The sequence below is a fragment of the Phacochoerus africanus genome, chromosome 3 (assembly GCF_016906955.1).
Source record: "Phacochoerus africanus isolate WHEZ1 chromosome 3, ROS_Pafr_v1, whole genome shotgun sequence".
Lineage (NCBI taxonomy): Eukaryota > Metazoa > Chordata > Mammalia > Artiodactyla > Suidae > Phacochoerus > Phacochoerus africanus.
Window position 1 is genome coordinate 146,530,122 of NC_062546.1, and position 16,314 is coordinate 146,546,435.

The 16,314-nt window shown below is 37.4% G+C and overlaps 1 protein-coding gene across 3 annotated transcripts in view; it reads right to left on the minus strand.

Annotated features, from left to right (window-relative positions):
- Positions 1–16,314, minus strand: part of ATF2 (activating transcription factor 2) — an 89,941-nt gene that overhangs the window by 62,478 nt on the left and 11,149 nt on the right. For all 3 annotated transcript variants that reach the window (XR_007134022.1, XR_007134023.1, XM_047772925.1), the window contains exons 2-4: positions 11,055–11,144; positions 2,560–2,634; positions 581–650 (exon numbers count right to left, since the gene is read on the minus strand). Coding sequence is in view for 1 of the 3 variants with exons in the window: in XM_047772925.1 (XP_047628881.1) it covers positions 581–650; positions 2,560–2,591 (102 nt within the window). In the remaining 2 variants the exon portion in view is untranslated. The remainder of the gene's footprint in view (positions 1–580; positions 651–2,559; positions 2,635–11,054; positions 11,145–16,314) is intronic.

Sequence of the window (16,314 nt, forward strand, 5' to 3'; positions counted from 1 at the left end):
TTAAATTTATTCTTTCATTCTTTAATGTCTATAGTAATTTTAAGATTAATTATTATGTCAGTAATAGATTAATAATTTAAGGCCTGTTAAAAAACACTGAAATATTTTCTGAAAATGCCTTCACACATGCTCTATATTAAAAATGTTTAATGGTTAGAAGTTTAGACTTAAGAACATTAATACATTAGTGATACTCTCAGAGGTAAACATTAATTTCTTAAGAGTTCAGTAAATAAAATAATTTTCATACAAGATAATGTATATTTGATTTCCAATTAGGGAGTTTACAATGATTTTCAACCAATAACGGTCAAATGAAAATAGTTTCAAACACTGGATTTTGTCCAGGTTCTCCACCTTTCCAATACAAGACTTCTTTTTTTCCTTCATATTAGATTGTATTCTTTGAAACTCAGATATGCCACTGAGGAAAATGAATTTCTTCTTCAAATTTTTCTGAGTTATTTTCATTCTAACTTCAAAATTGTATTTAACATTATAAAAGAATCCCTTTAATGACAACATATACTGTCATAAGTGTTTTAATAAATGTGAATATACAAAATAATTTATATATTACCTGGCCACATCCAGGGGCAGTACATAGAAAGGGTTTGTCATCACTCATATTCCACAGGTCCTTGTATTGCCTATAATAAAATATTAAGAGATCGTTAAATGTTTTACAGTACAGATTTGTAAATAAAGAACAATTTAAGATATAATAATATTTTATTTTCCCACTAAATTACCTTTTCTTTGTGAATGTGAAATTAAACACTTTTACTGACATTTTAATTTCATCTCCCATCTTCCTATTACGAAAAAAGACACGGAACATGCAGATTTTACACTATGTTAGGAACCCTGATCTATCAGGCTAAATTTTTCCTGTTCAACAGCGTTTTAAGTGCAGAAAGAATGAAAGCACAACCACATGACTCCCAATGAAATAACAGATCTAGGCAACTATCTTCGAAGTCTTATAAAACCATTATGAGCAAAGGTGATGGGAACTTTTATAACGATTGAGTCAGGTTGAAAACATCTGAATTCATAGGTTAGCCTTAAATTAATATCACTGGAAGTGAGACAAATAAACATTATGTACCCCTGATATGATGCAACAGAAAGCACACGAAATACTGGGAAGGGGTGGTGGTCGTGTCAAACCTGAATCTAATCAAGCCTCTCTAGATCCAACTACATGAAATACAGGGGACAGAAAAACTTACCTAAACACTACCAACATGCAGTTAGCCAAATTCTATAGGACAAAAGACCTGGTCTCCTCAAAAAATAAATGTCATGGGGAACAAAAGAAAAGCGGAGGTAGGGGGGAACAATTTTAGATTAAAAGAGAGCTAATAAATATACTAAACATAATGCAATATGGGGACATTTTTGGATCCTGATTTGAACCAAACAACTACAAAAAGACATTTTTGAGTCAAGATTATTTTCCTTTTTTTTTGCCTTTATAGGACCGCACCCACAGCATATAGAGATTCCCAGGATTCCAATCAGAGCTACAAGCTGCCAGCCTACGCCACAGCCACAGCAACAGCAATGCAAGATCCAAGCCGAGTCTTCGACCTACACCACAGCTCATGGCAACGCCGGATCCTTAACCCACTGAGCAAGGCCAGGGATTGAACCCGCATCCTCATGGATCCTAGTTAAGATTCGTTTCAGCTGTGCCATGACGGGAACTCCAAAATTATTTTCCTTTTTTGATTTAGACTTAATATTCTATTTTTTCCTTCCATCAGCTTGTAGGATTTTATTTTTCTTTCTTCCTAGAAAGTACATATAGGAGTTCCCGTCATGGCACAGGGGAAACAAATCCAACTAGGAACCACGAGGTTGAAAGTTCGATCCCTGGTCTTGCTCAGTGGGTTAAGGATCTGGCATTGCCCTGAGCTGTAGTGTAGGTGGCAGATGCAGCTCGGATCCTGCATTGCTGTGGCTATGGCGTAGGCCAGCAGCCATAGCTCTGATTAGACCCCTAGCCTGGGACCCTCCATATGCCTCGAGTACAGCCCTAAAAGACAAAAAAAAGAAAAAAAAAAAGCACCTAAAATATGGCATTTCTGCCACATCCATTTACTATTTGAATCCTTTTTCATAGAACATCTCATGTAACTAGTATTATTTAAAACTCATTTTAGGAGAAATCAAAACCCTAAAATATGTTTATTTTTGCCAAAGTTAATTAACTGTATTTTGATGCTTTATTTGCTAATTTTAAAACACAATAAGAGCATGAGCTAAATAAACCACATACTAGAAAACTGTTTTCTTGTTTACGAAAAAAAGAAAAAAAAAATCCACTGAGGAGCTTCCGTGTGGCTCGGGGGTTACGGATCCAGTGTTGTCACTGCAGTGGCTTGGGTCATGCTATGGTGTGGGTTCAACCCCTGACCTGGGAACTTCCACACGCCACAGGCGTGGCCGACAAACAAAAACACTTTAAATATTCATCTAGAAACAACCTATAAAAAATTTTATAATCTAAAATATGAAAAATGGCCCAAATATCAAATAATGCATACATACCTGGCAGAATTCACATGTAACTTGAATTTCATAAGTTGAACAACTTATCACGTCCTCTTTTTCATGGCAAGGATACTGAAAAATGAAGGGGTTTCCCACTGTTAAAAATAGTTTTGAAACATTTCTTGAAACATATTAGAAAATAAAAACACTCAAATAATTACACTCTTTGTAACACTATTGTCATCCAAAAACCACTCACTATTAAGAGTTTTTATAATAGAGCACTGCTCCAAAAATGTCAACACCCATATAAATGCCTTAAACAAAGGTATTAATATATCCAACTCCACCATGAAGATGGTAAAAGAGAAACATTTAACTTTACGCCTCAGGGTTGTGGTTGAAGAGCAGTCATTAAAAGAGTAAAAATCCTGACCTCTGAAGTCTGATTAAAAAGGATGAGTTCTAGTATTTCGAAAGCTTTTAATTTGTTGTTGTTGTTGCTATTTCTTGGGCCGCACCCGCGGCATATGGAGGTTCCCAGGCTAGGAGTCGAATCGGAGCTATAGCCACCGGCCTACGCCAGAGCCACAGCAACGCGGGATCCGAGCCGCAACCTACACCACAGCTCACGGCAACGCCGGATCATTAACCCACTGAGCAAGGGCAGGGACCGAACCCTCAACCTCATGGTTCCTAGTCGGATTCGTTAACCACTGCGCCACGACAGGAACTCCCAAAAGCTTTTAATTTTTTAAGATGTGGTCAGTGGTGGTCTGGTTCTCACCCTGATTCATCAAAATCTATCTGTTCCCTACTGTAGTTGATCTATATATAAGGTGCTCCCACTTCCCTAATTTTATAACTTACTTTTTGGATACTAGCTTAAAGACAAGTATGACATATTGAAACTACTTAGTCCACTAATATTCCATCTTACATTCACTGAAAACCCATCTAGTGGTGGACAGAGTTAACTCTATCCTTATCCCAATAAGCCAACGGTACAGAAAGAAACATTTTATTTTACATATTATAAATGTAGTGTCAAGAATGTCTTGCTCAGGAAAAATACATAATCCCAATAGGGAAATGTGCAAATAGTTCTGAGACTTAGAGACAAGGATGATCTGGTATAGGAGATAGGAAGAACAAAGATTTTTCCCCTGGCCCAGGCAAAATGTGTTATCTATAAGATCCATTTCATCATTCACGTCCAACTTACCAGGCTGTCTGTGAAGAGGGGGGAAAAAACACTAGAATAATCCAAAGGAAACCTATAAAAGTTACAGTGCCTAACTTATAGTAGCATTTATTCCTTACATATTAAGGAATGAATAAGTATCTGTATGATATGAACAAGTCAGATAAGTTTATTTTATCTAACTTGAAAGATTCTTCTAAAACTAGTAAGAAAATGCAGTTCACAATGATTTGAAAAAAACTGAAGCAACTAAACTCATTTAAGTTTAAGAAACATTTAAATATCAAACTTAGGTCAAGGAGTTCCCTGGTGGCCTAGTGGTTAAGGACTCTGCATTGTCAGTGCTGTGGCTCAGATTACTGCTGTGGCTAGGGTTCAATCCCTGGCCCAGGAACTTCTGCAGGCTGCAGGAATGGCCAAAGAAAAAACAAAAACAAAACCCCAAAATACTTATGACAAGATCCAAAGAGGAGAAAACAGTCTTTGCACTTGAGATACTTTCAGTCTAGCAGAAGAAAGAACACAAAAATATAATTTCGATTCATTTGTTAAAATTAAGAGTTAAAATATTAAAAATATAGGGATTGTAGAGGGACCAATCCCGTGATTCTAGACAAGTTTTGAGGGAGTTAACCCTTGGTATCCTTCTCTCTCATCTTTTCTACTCCTCCATGAAAGACGTTCACCTACTTCATAGCCAACCAAGAAAGATTCCCATTCTTTATATTATTTCCTAATACCCAGCTGAGGTAGCTATAAACTCAATAAAGCACCTTGAGATGTAAATGATAATTTCTCTGGGAGGCTTAAATGCTATCTCTTTGTTAATCTAACTAAATCTTAATCCTCTAAGTCTAGGCTTATCACCCTTACAGCAAGGGTGGAAACATGCTTCTAAGAAAACACAAAAAGGTGCCTTTGTTAAGTTGTTGGGGAAGCCAATGACTGCAGATAGAGAACTGTTACTATACCAAACCACTCTCTGGCAATCATTCACAACCTATACTGGTAGGAAAATCACTGTCATGAAGAGTTCATGGAAGGGTCCTAGGCAAGATTTAAAAGAAGTCAGTTTCTTTGGTTTCTCTAATCTCTCTCTCAATTTTTCTTCTAACACTGTTTTATCTTCCCTGCCCACAGGGTTTAGTGCAAAAATTCCCCCTTTTCTTCTTTCAAACAACAAATATATTTGAGTGTCTACTTTGTGCTTGGCACTATGCTACATGCTATGGATGTGGTGATGAATTAAGATAGGTAACTGCCTTCAAGAAGATTCCATGGTAGTGAAGAAGCTTATACTACCTAATTAAGCATCCAGCTCAGATTCTGCTTTTCACCTTCTAGGACAACTCCACATACAAACATGTTTATGTTCCTCATATTTTCTTTATTTCATTGCCACAAAGCATTTTATTTTAGTACTTCAAACTTGGTTCAATGTATACTTTAAATTTTGTTTGTTACAACAGAGCCACAGCAATATCCACTACTAGGTATCCCATATAAATGCTCAATCTTATATAATTCTAAAAAAACCTTTAAAGCTCAAGGTTTTGTTTTGTTTTGTTTTTTTAAGGGCTGCACCCCCGGCATATGGAGGTTCCCAAGCTATAGGTTGAATTGGAGCTGTAGCCGCTGGCCTATGCCACAGTCATAGCAACTTGGGATCTTTGCTGCGTCTGCGACCTACACCACAGCTCCACAGCAATGCCAGATCCTTAACCCACAGAGCAAGGACAGGGATGGAACCTGCATCCTCATGTATGCTGCTTAGATTTGTTTCTGCTGAGCCACAACAGGAACTTCTAAAGCTCAAAGTTTTAACTGAGGTTTAGAAAGGAAGTCACTGTTACGCCTAGATAATATGAACTAAATTACACTTATTGAAATAAGATACTGTAAGAAACTTTAAATTTGGTCCCAGAAAAATACAGAACAACAAAAAAAGTCATCCAAAATATCACCATTCAATGACAACTACTATTTATCATTTCAGAGTATGTATTCAGTCTTAATAATATATGAAGATACATAACATTTGTAAAAATTGTAAAAACAGTAATACAATTTCTTTTAAAACAGTTTTCTAAATGCTGCCACATCATTAAATAGTAATATCATTAAACATCAGATGTCATTTTAATGGCTGTATAGTATTTCATCATATAAATATGACATATTTATAACTAATTTTCTATTAGTGGATTTTTATCATCAATGAATCCCTGAGAACAAATCTCTATACAATTATTTCCACAGGATGAACTGCTAGAAGTGAAATTGCTACATTAAAATGAAGGTATATTTTAAGGCTTTGATTTATACTGCTAAACTGTCCTCAAATAATTCTACTTTGCCAGTAGTATACAAAGAGACCTCCTTTCTCAACACTCATACCAAGAGTAGATATTATTTTTCTAACATTTTTGTCAAATCAGTGAAAAAAAAATTTTAAGTTGCATATCTTGACACAAGCTAACAACACTAAAAGTAAGGGAAATGAATACCATGTGTCCCCAAAGGGCTGCAATGAGGAGGACTCAACATCACTTCCATGACAGTCATGCCAAAGATACATAATCTGAATCTAATCATTAAGAAACATTATACAACCCCAAATTGCAGTAAACTCAAAATAACCGGTGTATAATCTTTAAAAGTGTACAAGTCATCCAAGTCAAGGAAAGACTGAGGAACTGTTTCAGACTGAAAAAAGATCAATGAGACATGACAACTAATTGCAACATGAGATTCTAGACTGAATCCTTTTGCTATAAAGGACAGACATTATTGGAATAACTGGCTAAACTTAAGTATGATCTGTAGGTGAGATGGTAGCAATATTTCAAAGTTGACTTCTTGATTTTCATGGTTGTATTGTGGTTTTGAAGGAAAATGTATTATTGCAGAAAATGAAGTATTTGGAGGAAAGGGACATGACACTGGCAATTTACTCTTAAAAGGTTCTGAACTATAATAACTAAAAATAAAAAAGGAAAAACTTATAGAAGGAGTTTAAGTTGTATACAAAAAACATGCACTGTAACAATTCACTATATAGCCATTACATAATTAGTATCATGTAATTTTCATCTCATAAAAAGTTATGAAAAAATACTAAAATATACAGATTCTCTAACAATTCTCTGCTTGTTTCTGGTTTATAACTTCAATGTTATGAGATGTCAAAGAACAGAAAAACTATGTTCTGTACTGAAAGGTTAAGAGCAAACAGAATCATATTACAGTAGAACAATTTCTGTATCTGAATAGACTTGAGAGGTGATGTTAGACAATTATTTGTCCTATTAGACAACTCCTTTTTAAAAAATACGAAATGTGGATTAAATCTGTCAAAGCAAGATAGATGGTCTTTAAAGGTATAGTTATCAATAATCCCACACTATCCTGAAATTCCATCATTCAAATGATTTGGTGATAAAAATATTTGCTTTTCTTATATCTCTATCAAAAAACAAGAAAGAAGGAAATCAATTTGCTTTACAGAAAGGAGTGTGAGTAAATGAATCTTTGAAAATGGGGGGGAGGGGAATCAATCAATTTCTGATGAGTAATTTCAGAAATCGCTAGATTCTAAAATGTGAATTTGGGAGTTCCTGTTGTGGCTCAGCAGAAATGAATCTGACTAGGAACTATGAGGTTGTGGGTTCAATCCCTGGCCTCGCTCAGTGGGCTGGGGATCCGGTGTTGCAGTGAGCTGTGGTGTAGATATCAGACACGGCTCAAATCCCTCATTGCTGTGGTAGTGGCATAGGCTGGCAGCTGTAGCTCTGCTTAGACCCCTAGGCCTGGGAACCTCCTTATGCCTAGGGGGTGCGGCCCTAAAAAGCAAAAATAAAATAAAATAAAATGTGAATTTGACTAATCTTCTAGTTAGTTGGTTATAGAACTACAAATGCTGTAAATGCTTACCTTTAAAGCATGTACTGAAGTTTCAAAGCAGATTTCTAAAATATATATACTATGCTAATAAATGTTACACAATGTACAGCATTCACAAACATTTCTTTTTTTTTTTTTTTTGGTCTTTTGTCTTTTTAGGGCCACACCCGCCACATATGGAGGTTCCCAAGCTAGGGGTCCAATCGGAGCTGTAGCTGCTAGCCTACGCCACAGCCACAGCAACATGGGATCCAAACCATGACTGCAACCTACACTACAGCTCACAGCAATGCCAAATCCTTAACCCACTGAGGGAGGCCAGGGAACGAACCCATAACCTCACAGTTCCTAGTCGGATTCATTTCTGCTGTGCCACGACGGGAACTCCCCAAACATTTCTAATATAAATAATTTATTTTACAAAATTTATTTGGAAAGCATTTGACTGTCTATTTGGTACCCGATACTATACTATCTGGCTTTAAGGTCAGATATCATATCTCTTATTCTTAATGTATTTCAGGTACAAAACAAGAGATGTGGTCTCTGACCTTAAAATCAGATTAGTATGGAAGAAAAACAAATGAAAATAGTAATACTACTTCAGTGATATACATATAATAATAAACTTACACATGGGTGCTGTAGGAACACAGGGGAATAAGGAGTATACTGGAGCTAGTCATCTCTCCTCAGCACTCATAATCCCCTCTTAGAGCCAGATTGCCAGCAAAGGGGAATCCTCTATTTCCATGGCCCCGACATACTTGTTTCAGGAGAACCAAGGAAGACACCTGAACAACTTAAGCCATACAGAGCAGCTCTTTGGGAAATTTGTAAAAAGAAAAAAAATCAGCTAAACAGAAATATACACTAGACATTCAAAGTCATACTCGGGATTGGTGGTCATTTTCTGTCATGTTCATATTGATAAGCAATTAATAAAAGCCAAAATGGAGTAGGTACAGAAAAACAGGGTCTAGATACCATGTAGCCAAGATGAAGAAGTTTCTGTGATGCCTGACTATGCTTTCTGTGACTGAGTCATCTAAGACTTCTCTGATTTTAGGTAAGACGAGTACATAGCCAACCCTAGAGAGAGGGTCTGGGAAGGGTGCTGAAGAAAGTAATGCTTGCACTTGGTCTTCTCAAACAAAGAGGGGATGATATTTTGGGCAGAGACAGCATGTAGATGCACAATAAAGCAGAGTACACTGAAGGCTATCTAAGAACTTCTGATGGCTAAACCATGGGATATATGCTTGAAGGGAAGAGAGGTGAGGCCAGATAGGGAAGCAAATCCCAAAGGGCTTTTAATACACCAGCAAAGAAGCTGAACTGCAACTATACATGCGCTCCATCCCACCGTGAGTTTATAAATTATGGCCTATACCAAAATGTTGAGCTAAGAAAGTTTTTCAATTTTTTTAAATGGTTTTAAAATGGGGCAGGGGGTAAGAAGTAAAAAGATGATCTGTGACCCCAATAAAGCCTAAAATCTTACTATTTGGCTCTTTAAAGAAAAAGTCTGCTTAACCCTGCTGTAAAACAAAGAAAGAAAAAAAAAAGGAAAGATTTTTCAATAGGTGAATTAGAAAAAAAAAAAGGCCATTTCTGCAACATCACTAATACAAGTATGGAGGATAGATTAGTGAGAGTAACATGATGCATAAGAAAACCAATACAAGTTATAGGTAGATTCAGGAAAGAGATAGATGGTTTATACCCAAGCAGAGCCAGTCAAAATGAGAGGAAAGAACAAGTTATAGGGAAAAAAAAAAATGCTCTTCAGATAACGACTGTAATCCTTACCATTGTCTGCAGACCCTTGCATGGGCTGACCCCTGCCTCCCATTCCACTCTTAAGCTACTACCTTGATCTCTTGGCTGTAGTTATACAGGCTTTTAGTTAGCTCCCTCTCTCAGCCCAGAGTGCTCTTACTTCCCATTCATCTGTTCCTTTCCTAGCTAATACCACTCACCTCTGATCTTCCTCTATCCACTATTCCTCTTTCTGGAAATTCATGTCTCATTTACTTAGGCATTCAATCAGTATATTTTTCTTAAGCACATGCAAGAGAGTAGGAACTATGCTAGACTCCAGGGTACAATGATGCAGACACAATCCCTGCCCTCGACAAATTTACCTTTTATGGAAAATACTTCTAACCAAACCAGTGGACTTGAACATTTACGTTGATCAAATAGCTTAAAATTACTTTATATAGGTATCAATGTGTAAGAAAAATTATCAAGTGTTGCCACTCTTTCCTCCTTATATCTGCTTAAAATTTTTTACTTTTTCTTTTTGTCTTTTTAGGGCCATACCCACTGCATATGGAGGTTCCCAGGCTAGACGTCAAATGAGAGCTGTAGCCATTGGCCTAAACCACAGCCCCAGCACACAGGATCCAAGCCACATCTGCGACCTACACCACAGCTCATGGCAACACCGGATCCTTAACTGGATCCTGAGCAAGGCCAGGGATCAAACCTGCATCCTCGTGGATACCAGTCAGATTTGTTTCCGCTGAGCCACGACGAGAACTCCTACTTTTTCAAATATAGGTACATTTAAATGATTTTCCAAGTTTTTGTCAAAGTTAGAGTAACCTTACATTTACACATAACTTCTCTATTGCTCTGAACCTCCAGATTCAGGTACAACGGCATAAGCCAATTTTCTTATTTATCTTGATGTATCTGACAAAATCTATCACTAGACCATCATGTCTTGAAAGCGTCTGTATGCCGGATCACATTTATTAAATCAATATTTTCCTCCCATAGTTTCCTCTCATTTTTAGAAGCTACATCCCCAAACTCTAAAGGGCTTGATGCCAGAAACCACCATATTTTATATCTTTAACATCACCAACACTATGGCTGGCATGGAGTATATGTTCATAAATGAATATCTGAAGTACTGTATAACTTCCTATTAATGTTTCCGATCAGCACGAAATAACCATGCTATTAAATTTAACTGATATAATTAAATCTAAAAGCAAAAAAGTTTGACATTTTAGTTACCATGTATAGCCTCAGTGTAAAACTTTTTGTCCAAAATACAGAAAATATCTCAAGGATTAACCCCTGTTATAAAATCCTAGCAGAGTTGGGGCTTTCATATGGGAACCTTCTGCTATTGACAGTTCCCTAGTCAGGTAAGTGTAGGAGCCTCTGGGTTAAACAAAATTATGTATACATATTTTAAGTCTTCAGTATGCTTTTATATGATGATAGGCATTGTAGCTCCAAAAGGACATTTCTAAATTTGCTGAACCTCACAATTTTTTTTTTTTTTACTGAAAGCTATCAATATGGCAGGACACTAGCATTCTGAGGACTACTATCTGGAAACATCCCTTGAATTTAGTAACATATGAGAGACAACCATAAAATAAAAGACCACTTTTGTATTAAAAGCTTAAAAATCTCTTACCTTTCTAGCTGGTGGGCCATGAGCTTTATTTACTCTGCTGCCAGGAATCCCTTAACTCTTAACCAAGCAAGCATCACTTCTTAAGTTTCCCTAGGGCAAAGAAGAGGCAGAAAAGAGGAAACTCATTATTGTGCAAGACCTAAAGAACTCCACTACACATATTTTAAAATGTTTATATTTTAAAATGCATGTGAATTTTGCCTTCCATTCTACTAGTTTTTAATATAAAAACTAAGGTTTCCTCCCAAATCTTCAATGTTTCAGGAAGATATTTATCCTGTGGCTTCCATATGTTTTGGCACATTGCCACCTATCAGAGGTGTAATAACTTCAAGGATGAAAGTATGGCAACGGGATTTTGGTGGAAAGAGGAAAATAAAACTTTTTAATACAATGGAAGGGAGAAGTAGTCATAGCTGATGCATGAAATGGTAGTGCTGAATTGTAGCATAAAAAATTCTTAAGAGTGGAGATTAATCGTTTTTTCACTTTCTCAAGTGCTTACCATAACAGTTCATGTACTTCTCATTTGGAAACAATTTGACTTTTTTTTACACTTTCATCAATAAGGATTAGGTTCAGCTGGAGTGACAGAGAACTCAAAATCACAATGGCTTAAATGATTTATTTCTCTCTCCTGAACACAGGCAGTCCAAAACCATGATCATTAGGAACCCAGGTTCCTTCTATTTTGTTGTTTTGTCATCCTCAACATGTGATGTCCCCTTCATGGTTTAAAAAAACTGCTCTAGGTCTAGCCATCACATCAAATGGCAGGAAGGAGAATGGGGAGATGAGCAATAGCCTTCCTTTAAAGAAGCTTTTCAGAAATCTTACAGGAAACTTCTATTCTGGTTATAACTTAAATCACATGGCCATAGCTAGCAAGGAAGCTGGGAAATACATTTTTTATTCTGCCATATACTCAACAAAAAATTAGAGCATTTACAATAAGAAAAAAGAGAATGAACACTGGTAGATGATTAGTTGTTTCTGTCATCATACTCAGGTCACTCTAAAACATGGTGGTTGGACACCTTGTAGAGATGCTTTATCAGTCCACCGAAGGGAGCTTTCAAAAGCAGAAAGTCCTGCCAGTAGCCAAGAAGCAAGACCAATGTTCATAAGGACTTCTCTAAATATGCAAGATCAATCTGTAGGTTACAGAGTAATCAGGAAAAAAATCTGAAGACCAGAATAACAATGCAGGAATAAAGGAACATCCTAACAGTTGTAGTTTGGGAGAATAAACACACTAAGCAGTCCACAAAACTTAGGAATGATTATGCAGGACCGTTAAGTAAGTAATGGAGTTCCTAAGGTGAGATTGGGTAAGAAATTGGCAGAAAGTTCAGTTACCAACTGAATTAGGAAAAGGCAATAATCTCAGGAACAAGATGTTAAAGGGAAAGTCAACTTTCCTCTCTACCATAATTTATGGGCTAAGCCTCATACATGGGGGGGGGGGTTATGTATGAACTTGAAGATTTCCTTACCGAAGACTATTGGAAAGAAGGGTTGCACTTTACCTTGAATAAGGCTGGCCCAAACAGCCTTAATATGTTTAAAACTTTTGATGCAAACACCAAAAGCTATAAGGACTCTCATTTCAAAGCTAGCAAAAAATTCTGTTTTATAGTCAGACTGTTTCTTTTTCTTTTTGCTTTTTTTTTTTTTTTTTTTTTTTTGCTTTTTAGGACCACACCCACGGCATATGGAGGTTCCCAGGCTAGGGTTGAAGTGGAGCTATAGATGCTGGCCTACGCCATGGCAACGCAGGATTTGAGCCACCTCTGCGACCTACACCACAGCTCAGGGCAACACCGGATCCTTAACCCACTGGGGGAGGCCAGGGATTGAATCCACAACTTCATGGTTCCTAGTCAGATTCCTTTCCGCTGTGCCACAATGGGAACTCCATATTCAGACTGTTTCTTAAAGGAAGAGGGACCAGAACAGGATATTTAGCTATACAAATGTAAACTGGGGACTATAAATGGAGCAGCAATTCAAAAGACAAATGGCTCTTTGGAATAATGTAAAGGTTCACATCTTCCAGGTAGAGATACATTTCTGCAAACTGTTTCTTTCAGGGAAATATTCATTTTTAAGTATGGCTTCAGATTTCCTACTGAACGTTTGTGTTCTTAGTTCAGCAGTTGCTCACAAAAGACCAGGAACTTAAACCCTAGAAAAAAGCATGATGGACTCCAGGTCTTCACTTCAAGCAAAAAGCAACAACACAAAGCTAGCCAGCTGTACCTGGCACATACACCTTATGTTCTACATACGCAATGTTAAACTAACCACCTAGACTTTGAAAGACATTAAAAAATAAGGGTTTATTTTTTGTTTGTAGCTTGAAGGACAGAGATGTAAGGAACCTCTCCTTTACCACTACTACCCTATCCTAGCTACTATATATGTGTTTCTTGTATTTGGATATAGTCAACTGGTGGTTAAGGAGGAAGATCTCTGCTGAAGAGGACAAACACTGATAATGTCAAGTATTCTGGAAAGAGAAACTGTGCCAAGAAACAGGGCTCAAAAGGTAGACATTAGTATGAGAAAGGAATTAATTTTCTCTTGGACATGGACTAAATAGAGTCTACTAAAGGGCAATCCTGGGTAGCAGAAAGAAATTGGCTCCTGGCTTTATGACAGGAGAGGAGCTTGGTAGGTGGTGGTCAGACTTTCAGGGCAGCCATGTTCATATAGGTGTATATTATTACTGAAGGAACACCAAGACTTTCCAAGGAACCCCTGAGTGAGATGTTTTAAGAACATAAATTTCTGTATCTTCAACTTCCACATCTGCTTTCCTAAAAATAATCTGCATACCTTTCTTTCACATTTCAGAAGAAACCCCTACCTCTCAGCCATACCTAATCTTATTACAATGCATTGCCCTGTAAATGTAAAAATCTCCATGGAACAAAACAATAGGTTAATTTAAATAAGAGTATCTTAAAGCCTCCATTAATAAAGGAACCATTAAAACTCAGGCTTCTGTCTTTCCTGTTTCATTAATACTGCTATTAAAGCAAAGCATGGCTTTAAGAATGCGGTTTTACCCTGTGTTGAGGGATGTTCTGAATTCAGATATATTGCACAGTGTGATGACAGGAACAAAACCACTTTCGCCTAATGGCTGCCTCTTCTGTTCTCCAAAATACTGTCAAAAAATGCACTGTCCCGAGAGTGAGCTCCATGAGAACAAAGCAAAGAGAAAAATCAATAGGACACTTTATTTATTTATTTATTTTGTCTTTTCTAGGGCTGCACCCATGGCATGTGGAGGTTCCCAGGCTACGGGTCTAATAAGAGCTGTAGCTGCCAGCCTACACCACAGCCGAAGCAACGCGGGATCCGAGCCTCATCTGCAACCTACACCACAGCTCACGGCAACGCCGGATCCTTAACCCACTGAGTGAGGCCAGGGATCGAACCCGCAACCTCATGGTTCCTAGTCGGATTCGTTATCCAGTGAGCCATGACGGGAACTCCTCAATAGGAAACTCTGAAACGTTCAATTTATATTTGTTGCAGAAAAGTGAGATAAGGTGTGATCGAAATAGTTAAAACATTAAAACACACTGAATTCCAAAAAAATACTGAGTAGCAAAAATTAAGTTCAAAAAGAAAAAGGAACAACAAAAATACTCAATTGTTAAAGGTGAATTAATTCAAGTTTATTTTTAAAAACAATGGTAGAAATAAACATATGGGACCTAATCAAGCTTTTGCATTAACAAAGGAAACTGTTAGAAAAAAACAAGAGACAGCCTACATAATGGGAGAAAATGGTTGTGGAGGATGCAACCAATAAGGGCTTAATTTCTGAAATGTACAAACACCTCATACAGCTCAACAAAAGATGCAAATAACCCAATAGAAAAATGGGCATAAGACCTAAATAGACATTTCTCCAAAGAAGCATGGCCAGTAGGCACATGAAAAAATGCTCAATATCACTAATTATTAAGAAATACAAATCGAGGAGTTTCCATTGTGGCTTAGTGGTTAACGAATCTGACTGGGAACCATGAGGTTGCAGGTTCAATCCCTGGCCTCACTTGTTGGGTTAAGGATCCGGCGTTGCAGTGAGCTGTGGTGAAGGCTGCAGACATGGCTCGGATCCAGCATTGCTGGGGCTCTGGCAAAGGTTGGCGGCTACAGCTCTGATTAGACCCCTACCCTGGGAAACTCCATATGCCCCGGGTGAGGCCCTAGAAAAGGCAAAAAGACAAAAAGACAAAAAAAAAAAACCAAATCGAACCTATGAGGTACTACCTTGTCAGAATGGCCATCATTAATAAGTCTACAAATAACAAATGCTGAAGAGGGTGTGGAGAAAAGGGAACTCTCCTCATTTTTGGTGGGAATGTAAATTGGTACAACTGCTATGGAAAACAGTACCTCAGAAAACTAAATATAGAAATACCGTATGACCCAGCAATCGCACTCCTGGGCATATACCCAGACAGAACTACAATTCAAAAAGATACATGCAACCAGGAGTTCCTGTCATAGCGCAGTGGAAACAAATCCAACTAGAAACCATGAGGTTGCGGGTTCAGTCCCTGGCCTTGCTCAGTGGGTTAAGGATCTGGCGTTGCTGTGAGCTGTGGTATAGGTCACAGATTCGGCTTGGATCTAGCGTTGCCATGGCTGTGGTGTAGGCCGGCAGCTTTAGCCCTGATTTGACCCCCTAGCCTGGGAACCTCCATATGTGGAGGGTACAGCCGTAAAAAGCAAAAAAACAAAGACACACACAATCGTATGTTCATATCAGCACTATTCAGGAAGCAACTTAAATGTCCAGATGAATATGGATTAAGAAGATACGGTATATATATATATATATATATATATCAATATATCAATCTATATATATATATATATATATATCAATATATCAATCATACACACAATGGAATACTACTCAGCCATAAAAAAGAAAAAATAATGCCATTTGCAGCAACCCAGATGCAGCTAGAGATTATTGTACTAAGTAAGACAAGAAAGAGAATGACATATTATATCACTTATATGTAAAATCTAAAATATGAGTGCAAATGAACCTATATACAAAACAGACTCAAAGATGTAAAGAATACACTTGCGGCTGCCAAGGTGAATTGGGGAAGGAGTGGGATGGACTGGGAGTTTGGGGTTAGTAGATCCTAACTATTACATTTAGAATGGAGTGAGACAAGACAAAGGAGTAGAAGGACTTAAGCATACCTCTTCTCACAAA